This window comes from Phalacrocorax carbo, chromosome 1 (genome assembly GCF_963921805.1).
Source record: "Phalacrocorax carbo chromosome 1, bPhaCar2.1, whole genome shotgun sequence".
NCBI lineage: Eukaryota > Metazoa > Chordata > Aves > Suliformes > Phalacrocoracidae > Phalacrocorax > Phalacrocorax carbo.
This window is the reverse complement of record NC_087513.1, coordinates 115521793-115545916: the sequence shown is the minus strand read 5'-3', so window position 1 is coordinate 115545916 and position 24124 is coordinate 115521793. Positions and strand designations below refer to the sequence as shown.

The window sequence follows — 24124 nt, the reverse complement described above, 5'->3', positions numbered from 1 at the left end:
TTTACATTATTTTTATTTTTTGGGGTGGGGTTTGTTTTTTAGGAGATGTTGATGACTATAGTGCTGAAGTAGAAGAAATCCTTCCTCAGCATCTACAGCCAACTTCAAGCTCTGGTCTTGGAACCTCCCCAAGCTCTTCACCACGTTCCAGTCCTTGTCAATCCCCTACACTTTCAGATGGACCTACGCTCCCAGTGAGACCGAGCCGAGCACCAACAAAAACTCCTGGCCCACCTGTTTCTGCACACAGTGTGTATTACATTGCTCGACTGCCTTTATTACTATGCTACAGTCTGGCAGCTGTATGGTCCAGTGGTAGAATACTGGCTTATAGATTACTTTTAACAGAGCTTTTAGATTAATATAAAAGACTATTCTTGTCATTATCCTGTATTTTATGCATAAGTGGCCTTGGGCAGATCACCTCATTCTTTGTGTCTTGGTTTTCCTTATGGGCAGTGGAAGAGCTTTGTTTCCTGAGTCGTCTTTAGTACATTGTCCACTGATCTATGCTGCTGCCAACTACTTAATTTGCTCTAGTTCTTCAGCATTTTATCATGAAAGAGACATCTCAAAAAGTTGTGATTAATAGGCTAAGTTGATTAGTTTGAAACCTCTGTTCAAAAGTTCTATTGCAATGTGTCAGTATAATCCTAGTTCACTTTATTCATACTCTTCAAATACAGCCCATTTCAATTAATGCTTCGATCAGCTGTGATATGTAAATGGTAATCACTAGATTCATAAATTGGGTGTATAATATGAAAGTTTCTGTTTAGACACAATTTTATTTTAGTGACGAGGTGGAAATTTAGAATTATAATGTTTGGAATGGCTTCTAGAACAGTTCATTTCAATGTAACTTGGAGTAACTTCACAAAGACTGCTAAAATGCCTTCAGAATTCCTGTTGTAACATCTTTTTCCAGAGTACTTAGTTCACAGATAAGGGTCAAAATCTAAATTTGGAACTCTGCAATTTGTAAGAATGTTCAGGATTCCATGAAAAGCGTATACTGATAAAAGCATATGAGGCAAAAATCTTGGTTTAGGAAATGTGCTTCTTTTCACCATTGATTTATTCCTCTTGTTTTCCCTCTCTCATGCACTTCTGTATCCTTGTTTCCAAGGCTGGGGACTGACTGTCCTCTCTTTGAAAATAACTGGCTATTAAAGAAGCTTTACTGTGATTAGAATGTACAAGTGATTCATTTTTGCATTGTTTTCTGTCACGTTCTTCAGCTGAATGTCAGCTTGGTACCCAGCAGAAAGAGTCTTCTCCGAGCTTGGAGCCTAAGCGTCCTCCACCACCTCGCCCCGTTGCTCCTCCTGCACGCCCTGCTCCACCACAGAGGCCGCCTCCACCATCAGGTAATACAGTGACGTGTATCAGGTGTTCAGGAATATTTTGTTACAAGTCTGTGAGATGAACTTTGAAGTCCACACCCAAACTACATATTGTACTGCTGGTTTGGGGCTCAGTAGAACACAACGTTTTTTTCACTAAAATATTTAGTTGGTACATTTAATAGCAATAACAGCATGGGAAATGACAGCATTTTTCAGTACCATTTAAATACTGTTGTCTTTGCTTAGTGAATAAGTTTTAAAATTTTTATAGACTTACTTTCACAGTTTTAAAATGTGGGCTTCCTACAGCGGTGTTTACTCAACACTTTCATTTTTATAGCATCTTTATTTATCTTTTATTTTAAAAATTATCTTGTGCATTCATTGATTTATATTCCTTTAATTTTGGCATCAGTGTGTATGCATTTTATCATGTCCAAGTTTTGAATGTACAGTTCATCTGGATCATCTGAAAATTTAAACAATTGAGCACTAAGAGAAACTGGATGTTCAGAAGCATATGGGCAACATAGTTAACAACAAAGTGACCCTTGTCATTTTTAACTTTCTCATTCTTTTTCTCCCCTCTTACTGTACTGATGTTTTTCATTATTGCTGCATTCATTTCTTAAATACTGTAAGGCGGTAGGAGTCCTGCACCTGCTAGAAAAGAATTTGGAGGTAATGATTTTAATTGTTTCTGAATATGACTACATAGCAAAACTACTATGGTGGTCTGTTGTGATAATATTTATGATGATGTCCAAAGGTATAAAACCAGCTAATTCTTGAATGTCAATGTAATTTCTTTCTCAGGGTTTGTATCCTACTCTGAATTACATTTGATGTTTTAGTGAATAAATATTTCTCCAGAAGTTGGTACATTATAGTCAGAGATATTAAAGTTGTTCCAGGTTTTTATTGCCTTGTCCTGGTCAAAATACACCCAGCTAGCTTTTCTGTGAAAGTGGAAACTTGTCTTTAGTTGTGAAAATGTGAGCTTTTTTCCTCACAGTCCGTGATAAGGAACATTGTAAACTGGATTGTGATTGTAGCTACTTGCAGCGATTATCCATTAATTAATTTTTCAAGTTGAAACTGGTGCTGGTCTGGCCCAGCTTCCCCAGTTAACAGAGAGCTCCAGATCACTGAGCCATATTTGTCTCTAAGCTGAACACTGACATATGAGTAGTTTGTTTTCTGTTTCCAAGTCTGAAATGTGCTCCTAAACCCCTCCTAGAGACATGAAGCACCCTCCATAGTTCTTGGAACTAGGGTGTACTTCAGAAACACAAACTTAGCAAAGGAATTTATTCAGTTACTCTGAGGCATGCAAGAGCTACAGGTCTTTACAAAATCCTGAAATAGTTCTCCCTAATTCCTTCCCTTTTGATAATGCTGAGGGCTTTATCAAACCTTCAGGCTGGTTTTGGTTTTTTCCAGCTTGGTCTGGTTTTGCACGTAATATCAACTCCTGTCCTGTCAGAAGTACTTCTTCTTAAAACTAATCTTTGTCCTCCTTTGTCACGTGCTTCTTAGTTGAGCTGTCCTGCTTGGACTTAAATCAGCTCATTAATATATGGGATAGAGTGGGAAGAGTTAGTGGCTCTGAAATAGTTTCTTAATGGCTTTTTGGCCACTGCCACTCAGTTGGTAGGAAAGAGGGTTTTTGAAGAAAATAATTAAAAAGTTTTGAGCAATCTCAGAAAATAAGTAAACTATTTTATATAATATATAAATATTAGCGAACTTATTCTGATTTCAGGTGGAGATGTGCATGGCTCTTAGATACAGTTGAGGGGAGGAGGTTATTATGTCAAAGGCATAATATTTTGAATTAGTTAAAATGCTTAAGTTTTAGAAAATAGCCAGTTTATACATAACATGCAACATGTGAGGTTTCATTCATTATACTGCTTCAGTCCTATATAGTTTTATGTGCACTGGCACGATCCTGTTTGCCTAGTTTGTCTCAATTGTGCAAAGACTAGCTTGCTTTTTTTCTTTACCCTCTTTTACCAACATAGCTTTCCATAAAGAATTGTAACTTGCATAAAACTTGCTTTTCATGCAATCTTTTAAAAGAGATAGTAGTATGATTTTTTCATATATTATTCTGACCTAAAGCTCATCCTACTTTTTCTATCTTCTTCATTTTCCACTGATGGCATACATTTACGAGGCATAATGCTTTGCTTTCAGCAGTACCTGAGCTCAGCTCTGAGCAAGCTAGCACGGGACTGGAAGCAGTGTAAATGTCATAGTGTGTTACTATGCCTGGGGAAATGGCATCTGTTTCTCTTACCTAGAATGAAGGCTCCTGAAGCACTGTGAAAATATCCATGTGCTGTATAAGTGTATCAAACTTTGATTTTAGACTTCTGTAGCCCATGCAAAGTGACATCGATTATGTCTTTAAAATGTTGTGCATTTTAAATGGTTTTTTTTCTCATGTGTTTTAACCATTTTTACCTGAGTGCTTCATTCCCTTCAATGCCCATAACATTTCTTCTAATGGCTCCGAATGCTTTTAAGATGGGAGCAGGATTTGGACATCTAAGTTTTTGGGGGTTTGTTTGGGTTTTTTTTCCATTGGGTTGATTTTGGTTTGGGTTGTTCTTTTTTGGTGTATATTTTTTTTAGTTTGGTCATATTTTACATCAGAATTAACTCAGAATTCAAGGAAACAAAGCTATGTACTCTTTGCAGGGTGTTTGCAAAGTGTAGACTTTTCACCTGCCAATACGAAAGATTTCCACTGATGATTTTATAAGCTCTCGGTTGTTTATAGTTAAAAATTAAAATGTTGCACTCTGTTTACCCAAGGTTTTTTTTTAATACATTACAGAGTAAATTCTTACATAACATTAAAAATTATAAAGGCTGCTAATTGTCAATTACTTGAAGTGAAAAAATAATATTTGTTTTGGGTTTTTTTCCTTTAATAATACTAGTCAGACTTTTCTGATTAATGCAGGAGAGGCTTATAGTTGTCTTTTATCATTGGTTTAAACTGTTAAAATGGGGTTAAGATTGAGAGAATGCACAGTATTTTCAGTATATGCAATAATTTGGGTAAAATGCATTACATTTTCACTGTATCTTCCAAATAAATTAAGTAGACCTAGGAAATACAGTAATAAAGTTGACATTAAAAGAAATGCAAGTATGTTAAGCTATGAAAATAATACACCCAAGCAGTCTATTAGTGTACACAGATATTTATGCTCACACATTAAACTTAGCCTTGCAAGAACCATTCAACATCTTTATTTTTCCTCTGTAGCTGCCTTTTTTTTTCTCTCCCCAGAGCACAGTTCAGATTGTTTGGGTGCATTAAGATATGGGAGTCATTTTGAAAAAGCTTTTTTTATTGGTTTGGGTTTTTTCTTTAAATATGGGGAAGAGCGCCTTTCTTCTTTTCTTGCTAAAGAAGGAATGTTCAATAATGGAGGAAACAAGAAGCCTTAATGCTAAAACAGTAAATGTGTTGTTCAAATGTAGGCAAATGGCCTGGATTTCACATACATATATACACACACGCTCATGCACACATACACACAGACACGCACATGTGCACACACGTGCACATTTTACTTGTGCATGAGAAGCTGGGGTTGCTCTATCTTCCATTAAGCTAATGTGTAACTGTAATCTTTGCAAAATATGCAGTTCTGTCTAAAAGATGTCAGGGCATAAGTTACAGGTGGTTTCTGTATAAATCCACCCCCTTTCCTTAAAATACTATTTAAAACAAGTATGTGATGTCTTTACTTGCAAAATACTGTTTCAAACTGCAATAGAGATTTTGAGCTATATACAGACTACAGTAACAGTTTAAAATGATACCTAAAAATGTGTTTCAGGTTCAGATGTGCATTTTTCACTGTGCTTAAGATTAAAATCTTCCTATAGTACCGATTGTGATGGCATTATCCCAGCACCATAATTTTGCTTTATCACTGTTGAAGAGTATTATTAGTAAGTGAAACTTGGTATTTGACCTTTAGGCCCTTTTTCTCCCATATAATGAATATTTTTAAATTTGCAAAACTTTTTAAAATTCTCCTGCACAGAAGTCTCCATCTGGATGGTGCAACAATATAGGAACATGTCTATGTGCTATGGTCAAAGAGGTTCTCTGCCTTCCTTCTTCTGAAAGGAGTCAACTTCATTAATCATCTTGCATAAAACGACATGTGCTTAAAAGCATCCTGAGAATACCTATTCAAAGTATGGGCTGAGCTTTGGGAGGGGAAAGTGCAGATCATCTGTGAAATGAACAGACTAGTTCCCTGCTCTAGGAGAGGTTTTATTGTGTCCATTTCCATGAACACTCTTGAGATGAACAGTAAGCTTTATGTCTCTAACGACAGAGGGTTCAGAGGGGTGTCCTGTACTGTCGGGCTGCTCTCTACTTCCCTTTATTTTTCTCCAGTTAGCAGGTAGGCTTCTCGTAGCCGAAGGGTTACCGCTTTCTTTTCTCCCCAAGGGTTCCTCTGGGTTGCACGGGAGAAGGGCAGAGCTAGTACCTGAAAGCAATGAAGTGTTGTCAGGCAGTGCTCTCCTCCTGTGCCCCCTCCTTGCAAACGCTCTCTGTTCATCCCTCCTGAGTGCTGCTTCTCTCGCAGAGAAGTCCTCTGCCAGAAACTTTTGCAATAGAAATCTAACGTTAATTGGCAGAGCCTGGAACTCATACAGAATATATAACATGTTAGTCTTTTAACATATTTGAACCAGATGTTCAGCAAAACCAGAGATCTGACATCTCTGGAGATAATCACATACCAGCCTCATATGCAACCTTCACTCTTCCTACTCTGAGTGACACCTCCACCCATATCTGACAAAATTCACAGCACTCTTTCCAGATCATAGGGAGCTCCTGAGCAGATACCACACATTGGCACATGATGAGAAAGCATGAGGCTGTGTCATCGCTAAGGCAAAAGTTGCTTTTAAGGTAGGCTTCTTGAACACTGGCTCCCTTTCCTTCCTCTATACTTGAGCCACTCCAGAGTTGCCAGATATTACTGTTACTTTTTCCTATGCGCATGCCTTAAGGATTTCTCCTTGCATACTGTTTAGTGTTATCTATGTCCTGCCATGTTTTACCATACAATTTGATGGACCCTGTATATGCTTGATCATCTTGCAGAAATAAAATAATTCAGCATGGTTATGCATGATTGAAAATCTTTCTCTCAATCTAAACTGTAACTTTTACTGTGCACCAGTCGATACAGCTTTCCCAAGTACAGAGTGCTGCTTGGAGATAACTTAATGATACAGTTCTGTAGGATACAATGCATTATATAAAGTGGGGAACTTATTTCTTCCTTGAAATTGCTTATTCAGATGTAGTCTTGGCAGAAACATACTATGTAGTGGTCTTCTAAATTACAGGAAGCAGACTTAATGTTGCAGGGTATAACTGATGTACCTGTTTATTTTCAAGTGTTTGAGTATAGGCATGTGCTCTGCTTTAGAAGAGTATCAACACTGACATTTAATATCATTCTGAATTTACAAAAGTTTGTGGAGGGTGAATGCTGAAGGAATGAAATTCTCTTTCAACTGTAATGTAAAATTGAAATAATGGCATGTTTCTAAACACGACCCTACTTGCTGATCTCTTATTCGTATCAGCCTGGTTTCCCCATGCTGCTACAGTTATCTCCCACAAGTAGCTACAATCTAGCCAGGCCGTTTTTAATTATGTAAAGCTGTTTTGTGGCAGTGTTCTTTCTGGTTTTACTTTCTCAATCTACTGCTTTTCTTATGCAATGTACAGCTTCTCTTCTTTCTCTGAAAAGGTCTTGGAGCTCCTCCCAGTCCTGGGGTAGCTAGGAGAGAAGTAGAAGGTAACATAACAATTTTTGTATTCTAGAAATGGATTTCTCATTTAATACCTGAGTAATATTACTGCCCTTGTGACATTAAAGGTGGTTTCATGAAGGCATTTATTGTGTAGGATCTTTCTTCTTTTATTTACGGTTTTCAGACAGCCAAGTTGCTTCCTGTTTTTCAGTGGTGGTGTAAATTGTTATAGAAGGCAGTCTTCATTTATGAAAAATGAAGTGAAAACTTAGACTGCATTAATCAAGAAGAATGCTTTCAAGGCTGACTCTCAGAGGAAGCTGTAGCTGACCGATTGCTAGAGTAAATACTATACCTGTAACTAAATGAGGAATCTAGGAAGCCTAATTTTTCCTGAAGAACTACATATGTTCAAATATTTGGGGGAGAGAAATTTCCATTTAAATAATTTAGCCTATAATTTAATATTTTGTCTCTTTTTAAAGAGCACAGTGTAGGTATATTGATTCTGATATCTAACTGTATGTGACATACATTTATGAGAAGCATTTCGCTTGCATTATTCTAGTTGGCATGTATGCGCATATAGTGCTGAATGGGTCCTGTTTTAGCCATGCCAGCAGAGACTTGTTTTGGGGTTTCTTCTGATCCCCTCAGGAATGTGTCCCTTTGTAGCAAATATAGGTGTGGCAATAAAAGTCCTGATACAGTCAAGATGTCCTCCAGATACTACAATTTATTTTGACTATATTGCTGCTTCCTTTTTCTAAATTGGCAAAATCCCTATATGCATAGAATAGTTTAGGTTGGAAGGGACCTCTGGAAGTTATCTAGTCCAGCCTCCTGCTCAGAGTAGGGTAAACTGGCACCAGGTTGCTCAGGGTACGAGTTGCACTACTGAGAACTGTTCCCAGAAACCTATTCTAACTGGTTCTGAGACAGCAGGGTTGTCTGACAACTGGAAGATGATTTGATAAACTAAGTGTCTTATGTACCACAGAGTATTCCTTCCAGTTTCTGTAACTGACATGGTGATATTACCTTCCTGGGAAATAGGCAACAGAATCCTAAACCTCTTTGCCTATTAGCAATTGTGCACTTGTCTGAGGTAAAGGTGATTTCTTTCATATCTTGCACTTCACAGCTTGAATGTTGCATACAAGGTCGTCATTAGCATCAGCATGTAAATGTTGAGGTTGGTGCTGTAATATTTATCCCATAAACAAAGTGAGTAGTTTCAGGAACTTTGGTGTAGACCCTGTAGATTGCTGAACCGTGTATAATTACAGATGTACTCTTCTGATTGCATGATTTTTTTGAATCAGCATGTTACACAAGTTCTTTTTGTTTTAAAGACTGCTGTTAGAATATTTGCAGAATATACTACAAAAGAAAACAGCTTCTAGCACGATTGAGAACACAGGGTACATGTATAAGTAGGCATCTTTAGCTTGCAACAAATAGGAGGTGATTTTACTTAATTTGTAATTAGAAGGATCAAATTACTTCACATGTGCCATGGGGTAAGAGCGTACTAGTGTAACAGCTTACCTGTTGGATAGACTTTAATATGTTACAACTTCAGAAAAAATCACTAATGTCTTTTTCGCTCCCATTTCCATTAGTGATAATGTACCATTGCCGTATAATACCTGTTTTAGCTTATCTAACAAAGATAATTTAATTTTTTTTTCCATGCTTCAAAGCACAAAAAAGTCCTGGAACACAAAGAAAAGATAACTTGGGTAATACAGATACACGTTTTGTACTAATTATAATACAGAAAGAAGTTGTTTTTGAAATATGTTCTAAGACGGCAATCTCTAATATCTGTTCCAGTTCGTAATCAGCCTCCACCTTCAACTGGAATTTCAAGCACAGGAACTGCTGGATATGGTACAACCAGACCGGTGGGTATTCTGGCTTAAAATAATTTTTCTCCTAAGTTTCTAGAACTTATTACGCTGGCGGTGGATTTTTGTAAGTCATAACAGATGCAAGAAAACAGCAAAATTGACTAGTCATTTCACAGCTTATATGAGTTAATTCCCTCAGCAATTCTTGTCTGTTGACTAAGAATACTTCAGAATATATATATACTGGACATGACTTTATTGGTTTGCACTCTATGTAGTCACTTCATAGGCTCCCAAGTAATACCACGTTTTATATCCACTTTCAAATAACTGCAAAACGCAGAGTTATTCTTTGTATTATATGTTCCTGTTGACTATGTTGCTTATTTGATATGATAAAATGTATTATCTTCTGTGCTGAAATGTATATCCTGATGGCAGTTAATTGCTTGCAGGCAGTTATGCATTATATGGGTAGCTGATTTATTATATTGCTGATTACTTCATATGTAATGGAATCTTGTACCTTGTTTTAAAAATTAATTTTCACAGAATCCCAGGTTGGAAGGGACCCCAGGGATCATCTAGTCCAAAGTCCAACCTTCCTAGGAAGAGCACAGCCTAGACGAGATGGCCCAGCACCCTGTCCAGCCAAATCTTGAAAGTGTCCAATGTGGCCGAGTCACCCACTTCCCTGGGGAGATTATTCCAATGGGTGACTGTCCTCACTGTGAAAAATTTCCCTCTCGTGTCCAGTCGGAATCTCCCCAAGAGCAACTTGTGTCCATTCCCCCTTGTCCTCTCCGTGTGACTCCTTGTAAAAAGGGAGTCTCCGTCTCCTTTGTAGCTACCCCTTAAGTACTGGTACATGGTGATGAGATCCCCTCCAAGGCTCCTTTTCTGAAGGCTGAACAAACCCAGTTCTCCCAGACTATCCTCGTATGGCAGGCTGCCCAGTCCTCTGATCATCTTGGTGGCCCTTCCCTGGACCCCTTCCAGCCTGTCCACATCCTTTTTGTAGAGCGGGGACCAGAACTGTACACAGTACTCCAGGTGTGGCCTGACAAGCGCTGAGTAGAGTGGGATGATGACTTCTTTATCTCTGCTGGCAATGCCCTTTTTGATGCAACCCAGCATCCTGTTGGCCTTCTTGGCCGCAGCAGCACACTGTTCGCTCATGTTGAGCTTTCTGTCCACCAGGACCCCCAGGTCCCTTTCCACAGAGCTGCTCCCCAGCCAGGCGGATCCCAGTCTGTGCTGCGCTCCCGGATTATGTTTTCCCAGGTGCATGACCTTACACTTGTCCTTGTTGAACATCATCAGGTTCTTGCTGGCCCACTCTTCCAGCCTATCCAGATCTCCCTGCAGAGCAGCTCTCCCTTCTGGAGTGTCTACTTCCCCACTCAATTTGGTGTCATCCACAAACTTCATCAGGCTGCACTTGATGCTGTTATCCAGATCACTTATGAAGATGTTGAATTACGTTGGGCCCAGTATCAATCCCTGGGGACTGCACCTGTGACAGGTTGCCACTTTGAAAAACAGCTATTTACCACCACCCTTTGGGTGTGGCCTGTCAGCCAGTTCCCCACCCACTGCACAGACCACTTGTCTAGGCCGTAATGCATTAATTTCTCCAGGAGAAGACTGTGGGGGACCTTATCAAAGGCCTTGGAGAAGTCCAGGTAGACAATGTCCACTGCCCGCCCCATGTCAACCAGGCAAGTCACTTTGTCATAGAAGGCCACCGAGCTTGTCAAGCACGATCTGCCCTTAGTGAAGCCATGTTGGCTTTTCTCAATCACCTGCTTCATTTGACTTGTGATGGCCCCCAGGAGGATTCATTCCATAACTTTCCCAGGGATTGAAGTAAGACTGATGGGCCTGTAGTTATCCAGATCCTCCCTCAAGCCTTTCTTGTAGATAGGGGTAACATTTGCCTTCCTCCAGCCCTCTGGGACATCCCCCGTTCTCCACGACTTCTCAAAGATTATGGAGAGTGGCCTTGCGATGATGTCAGCCAGCTCGCTCAACACCCTCGGGTGGATGGCATCAGGGCCCATCGATTTGTAGGGGTCAAGCTCCTGTAATAGTTCATGTACTAACTCTTCCTTCACTGATGGTGGGTTGGTGTTTGGATCAACTGGGAATTTCGTTCCCAAAGCCTGGGACCTGGCAGTGCTGGTAAAGACAGAGGTGAAGAAAATGTTGAGGACCTCTGCCTTTTCTGCATCATTGGTGACTGACTCTCCTATTCTGTTTAACTCTGGGCCTATGTTTCCTTTCTTTTTCTGCTTGTGATTGACATGTCTGAAGAAACCTTTCTTGTTATTTTTGACATCTACGGCCGGTTTCAATTCGAGCTGGGCTTTTGCTTTTCTAACTGCATCTCTGCACTCTCTGGCTATGCCCTTGTAGTTCTCAACAGATAATCCTCCACTTCTCCATCTCTGGCATGCTTCCCTTTTGGATTTGAGTAGACCCAGGAGGTCATGGTTGAGCCAAGGGGGCCTCTTGCTCTGCTTACTTCCCTTTCCTTTATAGGGGATAAACTGGTTTTGTGCTTCCAAGAGAGAGTTCTGGAAGAACTCCCAGCACTCTATCACGATCCACTGTTGGGTTGAATAGTTTGGCAGAGCTTAAACCCCTTTGCTTTCCAACCAACCACAGATAATACTGGGAGGTTGGGGGCGGCTGGGCTTAACTTCTGATTAATTCCAATGTGTTGTTGTGACTAGGTACCTTTTACATTCTCAGGAACAGAATTAAGACTCAAAATGGAGTCAAGTGCCAAGTCACTTTATCTGGCCAAAAATAGATACATGAGAGAAAAGCAAAGAAAGAGAAAAAAAGGTGAAAAAGGGAACCAGAGGGAGGGAGAGAGTGGGACTGTTGTGATAGCTATCACCATGGATCTGTGGCGGTCTTGGGGGGTGGAGGGTGGGATCTGGGGTGGGGGTTTCGGGTGTCCAATGTATCTTTGAAGCCAGTGGAGGGGGTGATGTTCCAGAACGCTCCCCCGTTGTCTCTGCTGGTTTCCCCTTTTATAATGTTGTGCTCTTGCATAGTCAATAACTGTTCTACTTACCCACGCCTCCCACTCAGCGGTGGGGCGCATGCCCAGTACTGTCACTAGAGGGTGCTTGGAAGTTCTAGCGGGTCCAAGCCACTTCCCCCCACATTGCCAGCTGGCCCTGAGTTCAGGCGTATGCGCAGAGGACGCATGCTCCTAGATAACAGGGCGCACATTCCTGTTGAGTCGACCTTGGTGATTGAACTGTTCTGCTCAGCTGCTGTAATGATCAGGCTTTGTTAGAGAAACTTGCCTGCCAACAATGTTGAGAAAAGTTTCTATTCCCTGACACACTCACTAGCTCCTTTATCTTCCGTGGAAGCATCCCATGGAATCCCTCCCAACTGAGCCCTGAGTGAACTGAAGTTTGCTTTTCTAAAATCCAGAACCCTTGTCTTAGAGCTGACTTTCAGCACGCTCAGCAGGATCCCAAGCTCCACAATATTATGATCACTGCAGCCAAGGCTATCACTAACAGAGATATTACAAAGACCCTTTTGATAAGGGTCTTCCTGTAAAAGTGAAACATTCAACTAGTTAAACAAAACATTCAACAATCATTAGTCCTGCATTTCATTCTTTATTCGTGGAACTGAACTTGAAAGAACTGAATGAAGGATTTATGGGTGCTTGAGTGCTTCACTACAAGCAAGAAATGAAGAGTTGGAAGACATCTGCCTTATTTCTCTTAACAGCAGCAAGTAGGAGCCTTGTGTTAGGGAAGGAGAAAGTGTTTTAATAGCTATAGGTCTCCTTAAAGAATTACTAAGAAATGGCATTGTTTGATCATAATTCTTTAGACTTTGCAGCATATTTCAGAGAGAATTTTTGCAGCAGCATGAAGGACTTGACTTTTCTCTCTCTGTCTACATCAACCACAGTATTTGTGCTTACTTTGTTCCCTCTGTTCTGGCAGTTCCAGGCTCTTCAACTTAGATCATGCCTCTTCATACCTGGATGTTTTATAGATGAAGCAGCAGCAAAAGTTGGCTCTTTCTTATCAGTTTCTTGGTCATTGGAGAACTTTGTTTTCCTTCTTTAAGGCATTTTGCTCTTCTCATTGGGATAATGTTCACAACGACGCTGACAGGACGGAGGGCACAAACACAAGTCCTTTAGTAAGGCTAAAAAGCATTCTGTTTGAATAAATGTCAGTAGGATAGAGACTGATGAGATTTTTGATCTATCTACAAACATGGCACCTCTTCTTTAATGCTGTATCTTCCTTTCAGGTACAGTGATAGACCAGTTGGGGTGGGGGTAGGGGGGACAGAGAGGGAGAGAGGGGCAGAGAGAGAGAGAGAGAGAGATGCTGCTAACCACAAGAGTTTAAGTTAAATCCATATAAATTTGTTTTATAAAAGGTTGTAGAGTGCCTTCCCACCTTTTTAATGAGCAAGAAACACACGAACGCTGCCAGCTGTGCAGAGATATGAGAGTACGTGTAGAGCTTAAAGGAGTTGCACCTTACTGCTATTTGCCATTTCTGTTGTAGTCCTGTACAATACTGAAACCACTAAAAACTACTGTTGAAAGCCACCACTGAAGTCACTTGTTGCGGATTCATTTTTCTCAGAGATTGATTCTCACAGTGAACAGTTATTGATCTTTGCACTTTTTTGTTATTTTACCAGAAATGTAAAACACCCTCTTCTAAAATTTGGATAAAGAAAACCTGGTATACACAGGAAAGCATGTATTCATTTATCACAATATGCCTCACTCTTTTTTTTCTTTTTTGGTAATCTGGAGCTAGTATGGGATATGCCATTTCTAAATCAAAATAATTCAGTAAAAAGATTGGGCATACAGAAGAGACTCCACCAGTGTCTTGGAATTGGCACAAGTGCAAGAATTTTTGTTCATGTGAACAAGATGGAAAAAAAGTAGTAATATTTTCTTGGGCTGTGCTTCTCAACACCCAGTCTGAATTACAGTTAGAGCTGCTTGCTCATTTCCAGAAAGGACCATGGTACTGCAATTGCCAGCATAATTTGACAAGACAAAGCTGACTGCGTCTCTTCTTTTGCTGATGTTGAGATTTTCTGTAAAATACACCTAAGCAAAACAAAACAAAAACCAAAATAAAAGCCCCGCAACAAACCAACTAAACAAATGTAATGGAAGGTCTGAAAAAACAGCTCCTAAGATCTTCTCGGCTTTTCAAGCCTCAGCTCACCCCTTGTTTGGATTTCCTAAGCGACCGATGCTCCTTTGTTTTCCTCGGGTTGTTTTTTGGGCAGCATTTCATTTCAAGGATTTCAGGACCAGGGACAGTAGCCACGGCAGGCACCACTTCCCACTGAGTGGTCCTGAGGATTATGTTAGACTTCCCTTCTGTTTCTTTTCTGTTCCTTTTTGATGGTTTGTTTTGGGTTTTTTGGTTTGGTTTTTTTTTTTTTAAATACATTTTGGCATTTAATCCAGCCATCCTTCTGCCTACTCTCAAAATATTCAATGAAATGACAACATGCATCTTGGTAATCAAAGGGAAGACAAATATTTCAGAGGTTAGGTGGTTTAAAGCATGGAGAGGGTTGTTAAATGGACTCAGCCAAGCATAATGAATCAGATGTTATACAAAGTCTTTGAAGTAGAGTGCATAGATCTAGTAGAAGTAAGATCAAGGATAATACCTGTTTTGTAGTCGTGAAGTGTATTTGCTTGGGTTGAAGTCCTGTTTGTGTAGAGAGCTGTGTACTGGGTTTTGCTCTAAAAACCATTTCTAGAATGTCCACTGTTGCTAAGCTTTTGTCAGAATATACCAAGTACACAAAATTTTAGAGGAAACAAATCCTACAAACTATCTTGTCTCGTGATCTTATTTTTTTTCCACTGAAATCTAGCATTTTTATTCAATGCTTTACATTCAGCTTTCAAACGTGGTGCTTGTAATTCATCCACCTTCAGTTGTAATCTGGAATAGTTTCCTATTTCTCATTAAATACTGATGTAGACTTTTTTTTATTTTGTTTTATGAGAGCGATTCCATTCCCAGCATATTAACTTGTATTCCAACAAGTTTAGGAAGACTCCAGCCTACAGATGGGGCAGAATGTATGTTTCATTAATACCGTTTGCTGAGGAAAAACAGTATCTACCTCACAGTTAGCAAACATAAGTTTGAGAGAAAAGAACTAACCGTGGTCTTTTAGCATATCTTGGACGTTTGCTGTGTAAAATTGACTGTAGCTGTTTGCAAATGGCAGGTTATAATTACAGCCTAAAAGGTGGATGGTGTCTACAGTCGCGTGACTGTGGGTTATCAATGTGTCCTTATGAGATCGCCAAATAAAGTAGTTGTTGTTAGTTCTGTTGCTTACAACAATTCACAGACTTGTTAGGTAAATTTATCTTACTAATACTAAAATAATAAGTGTTTCAAACGTTGCACAGGTAAATATTTATAGAAAGTTGAAAACAGTTGTAAAAATCCTTTGCTTTGAATTGAACCCTCATAATGTTTTGCAAATATATTCTTTGCTTTTATATGTGCATAAAAAAAACAGGTCAGCAACTGTTACCAAAGTATTTTTCATGGAGTCCTAATTACCCTGAATCATTTAACAGTAGATGACCACAGAGCTGAAGCAGAACTAAAATAATTGCCTTTTACCAATTATTGCAACAGACTGTTCCACCTCGAGCTGGCGTTATTAGTGCACCACAAAGCCATGTCCGTCCCTCTGGGGGAAGACCAGCACCTGAAACTCAAACCAAACCAGCTGAACCACCAAGGGGTAAGTTTACTTTAGAAGGTAAAAATAAATGTCACTGTTCGGTCAAGAGGTACTGCCTCTGGTTTGAATGCTTTGTTTTCAACAGATGTCTTCATTTTTCACTAGAAATGAAGATTCCCAAATATAGTAACATCTGGCAGTTTCTGTTAGTCTTGAATCATCCACAAGTATTGTAAACCCTTATCAGATAATAGGCAGCAGTCAGAAGAGATCTAGACCCACAGAGTTCAAGCTGTCAAGAGAAACTTTGATCAGATTGCATCTGTGTTTTGGTCTGGGCACATTGGCATGTCCTATCATAGGTGTTGACCACTGGATCATTCTCTGCAACGGTTGCTCTGTAATCATAATACTTGGAACACTGTTTATGTTTGACTCTCGAAGCCACTTCCTAAGCTTAAAGGGTTTTTAAAATTGTATTAATATCAACATATGCATTTCATAACAGTGACTTCCAAAATACTTTTAAATGCAACTGAAGTACACTTCAGAATGACACAGTTTATGGTTCTCTATTTTGTATCTGCAGTAATAATTTTTAATGGAGATATGCTGAGCTTTTGATGACTTCTTGCCACAAACACCTGCTGTTCTCACAGCCCCTTCTTCTGCAGTTCTGTCTGGTGCTTCTGCAGCCATGTGTTCTCATTCGTGCCATGCTCAAGAGTTCTATTACAGTTCTTTACAATGAAAAACACTGCAAATATACTTGCAGGCTCACCATTGCTTCCTGAACCACTAAAGCCTCAGGCTGCTGGACCTGCTCAGCCCACCACTCAGCCACCGCCTGTGCTAAGGATGCAGGAGCCTCTGATACCTGTGGCATCGCATCCAGCTCAGATGAGTGCCCCACAAAGTCTGGAACCCCCACAACCGCCTCCTCGTAGCCGATCATCTCACAGTTTGCCTTCTGAATCTGCTCCTTCACAGCCACAAGTAAGTAAAAACCTCGTATATATGTTTTTTCATTACGTAAATTAACACAGCTTGTAGTGAATGCTGTAGATTTGTAAGAGTCTCCTAAAGCAAGCAAACAAAAATAAAGGTCCAAAGATTGGATTCAAAGATCAGGCTGTAGTAGGATAGTAATTAATTGCTTATGTGTTGTCCATGAATAACTAACATCTCAAATACTAAACATTTAACTTAAGATTTCGTATGACAGACTTACAACTTATGGACAGCTTGTTCTTAAAATTATGTCGTCATTTGATAACTTTGTATGGAGAAGTACTCAGTCTAAGAAATTTAATTTTATAATGGCACGTGCATGACAAACTGTATAGTAACTAGCTAACACAGGTTTTGATTATAAAGTAAGCTTTATAGATTGCACGATGTGGTGCTTTATGTTGATGGTAATTCATTGCAGGAAGACGATACTGAGATACTTAATAGAAGTACATTTCTCCCCATTCACCAGTGTCAATTAAAATATAGAAGCATATCAAAATAATCTGAAAATTTAATACAGTAACAAAAATATTCTGTTCTGTGGGACCATTTAGATTGTTATTTTAAAAAAATCCCCTTTTCTGGGAAAAGCCATAGTTTCTAACTACTCTTGAAAAAACGCAGAAGTCAGTTTTCAGTGTTGTTTATATATACATAAGGCTAAACTTTTTCACTGAAGGCCAGTGCTGTTAGTTTTTACAGTATCAGGTGCTAGGCCAGATAATACACTACTTGAATAAATGCACAGATTTTACTGAAGCTGATGGATTTATGCCCAGTTCTTACCAAGAGTACATTTGTGGTTTTGTTCTCTGGTGTTTGTTTTGTGGGTTTTTGTTTTGTTTTGGTTTTTTTTTAAACACACTCAGCTGTGGATATTTATGACTACATAAGCTTTCATCAGTATTTTAGATTTTACCTTATCTCTGCATCTGAAGCCCACTTGTTAGTTAATACCTATTTTGTACCACAGTGAACCAGCCAGATTCAGTCCTCAGTGTGTTGATTTTGAATTCTAATTGAAAAATCTTTAAATGCTCTGCTCTTCTTTCTGCTGAAGCTCTCTCTCTGCCTGTTAACTTTTTTTAATTTTGGAAACTTAGGCCAAAAAACAGAGGATATTTCTGAATATACAGGTAGCATATCAGGGCTTTCGTAGTTTGTTAGAAAGTATGAAGTGTTGCCAGCAGAGAATATACATGGAGGCGTAAGGTACTTGAGAACATACCAGTTTTGTGAATAGAAACAGATTGCATTGTGTCACTTTTGAAAGCCTCACACCTTCTAAATGTAGTTTTACTACTGATCATTTTGTGAAAGAGGTGCAAGCAGTTCTTTCAAAATTCTTACGAAAATTACATTAATCTCTGTGTATACACAGTAGTCAACAAGATGCTCAAGAACACCGTAAACAGGTTTTTGAGCTGTGTAATGCTGCGGCTATACTGTGAACAATATCCAAACTAGATAGTTTAAGGATAGCGGTACATTAAAAAAACTGTATACAATAACTACTTTTCTTTATTGTAAATTAAGGAGATTTTTGGTTTTTGAATGAGAAGTCTTATGTTTTTTCCAGCTTGAAAAACTATTACTATAGATGAGTTGAGTATACCAAGACAGTTCCCAGAATGAGGGCTATAGTGCTTTTCATGTTAATAGATGGTTAGAATTAGATCAATAGTAGTCAAATTCTTATAAGTCTTTAAAAAATAGGACAATCAGCTGCACAATGACTGTCTCTATGGAAGTAACATCAGAATTGGCTTGAGCTGTTGTTTTTTGGGTTTTTTTTTAATCTTAATAGTAGAGCTTATGTGTCTTACAACAGAATACAACAGAAATTTAAAATTTAGTATGGTGTGTAATAAATATTTTTTGTTTGTATTCATATCTCAAAAAATGGCTTTGTGAAAACTTGAAGTATTTTTAATACGAGGTTGCTTTGATACTTGGATTTTCTTCCTAATTTTCTTTCCTTTGATGTCTGTTTCTCTTTCACAAGCAGGAGCACCCATCAGGGTAACAGGTATCTGACTATTTACCAGTGTTGTATGTGGTCTCCATCTATTCAAGCAGAAAAGATGTATGAATCTTGTTTTCATACATCTGCAGTCTCATCCACATTAAAAATCACCCGTCCCCATTAATGAATTGACTGTCATACCATGGTTTGCTTTTTCCTTTCATAATGCAATTATAATTGATACTGTTAACTGTATTTATTAGTGCCATAGCAAATATTTTGCTTCATCATCTCTTATGAAACAATTGGAACCTCACGTACGTTGCTTGGTCACTGCTGAACCTCCTGGTCTCGGTCTATGTGGAGTTAACATTTCTCTTTAATACAAATAAATCCCGATGCAATTGCACTGCCGAAGTTTTTTCAAAATAAAACCCATATTTCACATTTCTCAGAGAACAGAGACCTCACTATTACCCAAAGTAAAATATATTGTTTGTTACGATTTTAAAAGCGTTTGGTTCCAGAATTATTCAGAGCAAATTTTTACTTCACATAAAGAGCAACTGGCATTGATAGTTTCTTTGGGATCTTGTACTTTTTGATTACTTAGTTAATGAACACAAAACTTAACCAGCTGGTGCCAAGTTGCATTTGATTTATATGCTTTCTACAGTTCAATTTTTAACATTTCCCCCCTCAGTTACTTGATGCCTTTGTTTTAATATTATTTTCCAAAACACTTACTGTATACATACAAAAATACCAATATTGAACTACTCTGTGGTTTGGTAACATTAGGCCTCACCTATTTTAGAAACTCTCTGACGTGGTAGTACCAGGGATGCATGTATCCGACATTGTTGTTTCAAAAAAAACACCAGAGCAAAGGGACTGTTGCCAGCCTACTTTGTTTCTTCTGCCAACCAGTTCAAGCTACGACTGCAATTTTTTAAAAGAAATTGCTATGCTGGGTACATGGGAAAAACGTATAATATTCTTACTATTCCTGAGGGTCTCTAAAGCCTGTAGACTAATTTTGCGTAACTGCTTAGGCAGTGGATATGTGGAGACATGCTTCAAACTATTCACAATAAATGCAGTAAACCCAAGATGTTTAAAATTGAGGTTAGGCTATACTGTGTTTTAGTTAATAGCTTTAGCTGGCATCCTAGTGCAACAAAACATTAGTTAACAGAATTTTCATGCTAAATATGCAAACAATCTGGGTATATTAAGGTGATGTGTTAAAGTGACAAATTTGTGAAATCTGATTTCTCAGAAGCTGTTTTAACTTAAGCATAATTCTTTGCATTCGTTTAATGAGGGGAAGCTCCAAACTCTGTTCTGTCAGCGTGATGACTTAAACAAAGGTAGATATTCTACCTTTTTGGACGGTGGTTATAAGGTATAAAAGTGGCATTGCTGTTTGAAGAAATTTACAAAACCAGGCATATTTTGTTTTTAAAAGATGAGAAGTTCTGTGGAGAAAACTCTCTTCTCCATTTGGTATTATTCTAAACAATAACTTGTCATTTTAAAACATTACAGACTGATGATTGTACCTTCACATGACATACACATCTGTAGGCCTCTCCAGTGCTTCTTGACTGCACAGAAATGTCTGAAGTGCTTATACTAATAACACTAATTTTTCCTTTCATTGTGATGCTTAAATATTGCCTGTAACATCAGTGTTATAAACTCTCAAACAATGAAACCTAGAGCTTTTTATTTCATAATCGTGCTGGGTCACCACTTGTTCAGAATACAGCATAATTTCCCAAGTTTCATGAGGATTTTTTAATGCAATGTCCACTAGTGCCTTTGGCTAGGATTCTGACCTGCATGACGTAGATTCAAGATGCATCAGCCAACAAGGGGGGAAATTGTGTTTAACGACTAGTAGGCTTTTCTTCAGAGAAGGGGTTAAGGGTTATTGTCTTCCAGAAAAGAAGCAATCGTTCTACTGCAAGCGCATTGTGTAAGTTAGAACCAGATTGTATTGATGTTTCCATTTAAGCCCAAGAGCTTCTTTTCTTGTCATAGAAGAGTGAGAAATGGGAATTTAGTAATAATCTTAAAACAGCCAGCCATGTGATTACTGAGCATCTTGTTTTCTTTCCAGGTTAAAACAAATGGAACATATGGCACTAAACTTGAAACACAGTTAGACAGTGACCCTTTTGAAGATTTGTCATTTAAGCTGCTTGTGTCAAAGATGCAGACGTCTGTTCGAACATCATCCGTTTCGACTTTAAACCAAAAGGAGTTGATAAAGTTGCCTTCAGCAACACAAAGAAATGCTGAAATTTTGAATACTGTAAATTGCATGCCAGCAATGCCTACTATTCCAACCTTTAACACGTCCCAGGAACATATGCGCACCTCTCCAAATCCATTTATTACTGGACTGAACTGCACAAATCCATTCACTGAAAGAACTCCTAATGCTGGAAACCCATTTAGAATGGAGACACAAGAGTCTGAAATAACTTCACATTTGCTAGAACGACGTGCCGCTTGCAACCCTTTCCCTTCTCTAAATCCCCCCAGTTGTAATACAAGCAAGCCTGTATTTTCTCTTGATGCATCTGAAAACACTTTTTGCTTGCGAAGTAAATCTCTCATGGTAAAAAATGTACAGCCAAAAGGATGGGTAACGTTTGATGATGATGATGAGAATTTCAATGTAAAGCTAAAGCCATCTAACAGTGTTCCAGATTTTAAGCAGATCGGTTCCAGGGAGTCAGCTGGATCTCCAGATTTGCTGGGCACTGAACGAAATACTTTTCTTGGTTCAGACTTTAACTTTGATAATGACTGGAATAAAAGTTCTGCTGATTGCTTCTATACAATGCCAGCAAGAAGACCACCTGCACCTCCTGTACCATCAAGAATAACCAGCAACAGATCCCCCGCAGATCCTTTCACTTCTTTGGCACCTAAGGTGTCACCAACGCAAGATTTCACAGAAAGATAGATGTTCAAAAATAGAAGAGGTTATATTTATTGATACATTTATCCAGTAGAATAATTGGGCATTTGAGATTATTCTGTGTGCAATAATTAATTGTCAAATGCACTGAAACTTAACTCTACTCATAAACAACCACTATTGTTTGTGTATAAATTTTGAGTATGTATATATGGTAGAGCACAAAAGATTGTCTGAAATTTATTAAAATCCTGATGTAATAGTATTTGAATAGACAGAGAAAAGAAGGATGAGCTACTAACCTCATTAAAATATACCGATCTTGGAAATAGTTTTTGCTGAGGGAGCTCTCTCATTTCTGTTCCCCTTTGTGGAATTTTTTAAAAAAAGGAGGCTCCCTACTGGTAGCCTCCCCACTCCCTTTTTACTGTTTTGTTAATTGATATTTATAAGTATTTACCAAAGAGCTGCCAAAGTTTATGAGATTTGAATGTTGACAAGTATTGTTTAGAAGTTGTTTAATTTATAACAGAGGCTATGGATATTTGTAAGGCTTATATTTGAATTTGAGGCACAACAAAAGTAATTTCAAAATACAAACAAAACTTTGCATATTAATATATTCAGTATTTGACTTTAGTTTTCTGTGTCAGTACATTTCAGCTATTAAATATTATTGTGACATTTATTCACTAGCATTACTTCAGAATATTGTTCCATATCATCCATTTATTCATGGCTATTTTAAAGATACTTTTTTCTACAAATTGGAAATGACCGATACAACAGGTTTTCCCGCAAACTCTGGAAAAATATTCCCCTTGGGTTTTGAGATAAAGCAGTGTTTACCAGTTGCAGAGAACATATTGGAGTTGGTTTGTCCCACTCTCCTCTTTTGCACATTAGAAGGGCTTTCCTGTCCTATAGAAAGACCTGAGTGAGGGAAGCCACCCCCGTGTTACAACATCAGAGGAGAAAGTCATGTTAATGTGATTGGATTGGGCTGTCTGCTCGGCATCCTCCCCAGCTACTAGACTTCCTGCAGTATTTTTAAAATCTCACTTTCAAAGGAAACAGGAGAACAGTAATTCTCTGAGCTGAACAATATCATTCTGTCACTTTTGCAGTTAAAACTAAATCAGTGACTCTTTCTTGTCCAGAGACCATGACCATCCTCTGTGTGGTGCTGCTTTGAGGCTAGTGAAGGCTGTCACAGTTCTACACATTATGCTACAAAAACACAACTCTTCGTGCTTTTATGATTTTCTAAAGTTCACATGAGATTACCTAAAACACGGTATTTTGTTATCTTTAAAATAACTGATTTCCTTAGCTCCATTTATGTACGCTTTAAAACCCTGCAGTTTTCCTTACAATTCGCAGTGGCTTAGGGCATAACTCGCATCCGCAGCTGTGTGCTTTCACCCAGAGCCAAACATGTCACAATGTTGTCATCTCTTGCGGGACTGCAAATACATGCCCACGCACATTGGCTTACTGGCGAACAAACTGTACTGGTTCTGCAAAACCAGGGGCTGAACACAACATTATACAGCGTTATATTTCTAGTAACAAAATACACGACGATGGTACCTTTTTTAAAAAATTCTCAAATGGTATCAAAACAGTATTTATAAAATAATCCACTCTTTCTTTGAACAGTATATGGTTAGCCATGAGCTGCAGTTGGATAGAGGAGTGACGACAGTGAGTTTTATATTGTGCTTTTTTTCCGTTCAGGTCATTAAACAGTACTTGTACACTTTAAACAGCGATGGTACTATACTCTTGTGCTTCGGTATGTGAATTACCTTGTTTAAAACTGTTGCTATAAACATCTGTGTGATTGGTGTTTTGGTATATTCTTACATTAGCAAAACAATTTTGGGGGGAAAACTTTTTGCTAGTGGGAGTTATGTGGTAAATATGTTCTTTGTTGAATAATAACAGGGATTAAAAGCTACTGTCTAAAATGTACCTGGCGTACAGCACCTCTACACTTTACAGGATTATTGACAGCAAAGCACTGCAAGGATCACAAGAAATGCTCCAAAAATATAGTGTGTAGATACATAGCTAACCGCTGTAATGTGCATTAACGACAAGAACTACTAGCAGAAGTTCTGAAAATACTAAGAATTAAAATTAGAAACGCTCAACACGTCTTCATGAAGTCTGTGTTCCCTGTGGTAAACTGCTCTGTTAAGTGTAACGGTTTTCTTGCTTGTGGCACACGAATACTTATGGCTGTATCCTTTCCAGAGCCGCACTGTGCGACGCGGTGGCGTACCACGTTCCGTATCTACCCTGTGGAAGGCGGTGGTGTATTCATCAAATAAACATACCTGCCCTTAAGAAAGTTTAGCTTTTTTTTTTTTTCTTTCCCTCTCTTTGTATCTCAGGTGCTTCCCCGGGACCCTCGCGACCC

The 24124-nt window shown here is 38.7% G+C and overlaps 1 protein-coding gene across 10 annotated transcripts in view; it reads left to right on the top strand.

The window, feature by feature from the left end:
• SYNJ1 (synaptojanin 1) overlaps positions 1–24049 on the top strand; it is a 68436-nt gene extending 44387 nt beyond the window's left edge. For 5 of the 10 annotated variants that reach the window (XM_064470747.1, XM_064470754.1, XM_064470733.1 and 2 more), the window contains 9 exons: positions 43–249; positions 1242–1370; positions 1992–2030; positions 7166–7213; positions 8876–8914; positions 9009–9079; positions 15730–15838; positions 16554–16774; positions 20887–24049. In XM_064470747.1, coding sequence (XP_064326817.1) covers positions 43–249; positions 1242–1370; positions 1992–2030; positions 7166–7213; positions 8876–8914; positions 9009–9079; positions 15730–15838; positions 16554–16774; positions 20887–21741 — 1718 coding nt within the window. In that variant the 3' untranslated portion in view covers positions 21742–24049. The remainder of the gene's footprint in view (positions 1–42; positions 250–1241; positions 1371–1991; positions 2031–7165; positions 7214–8875; positions 8915–9008; positions 9080–15729; positions 15839–16553; positions 16775–20886) is intronic. The other 5 variants (XM_064470799.1, XM_064470784.1, XM_064470762.1 and 2 more) reach the window with 4 other exon arrangements.
• Positions 24050–24124: the final 75 nt, after the last annotated feature.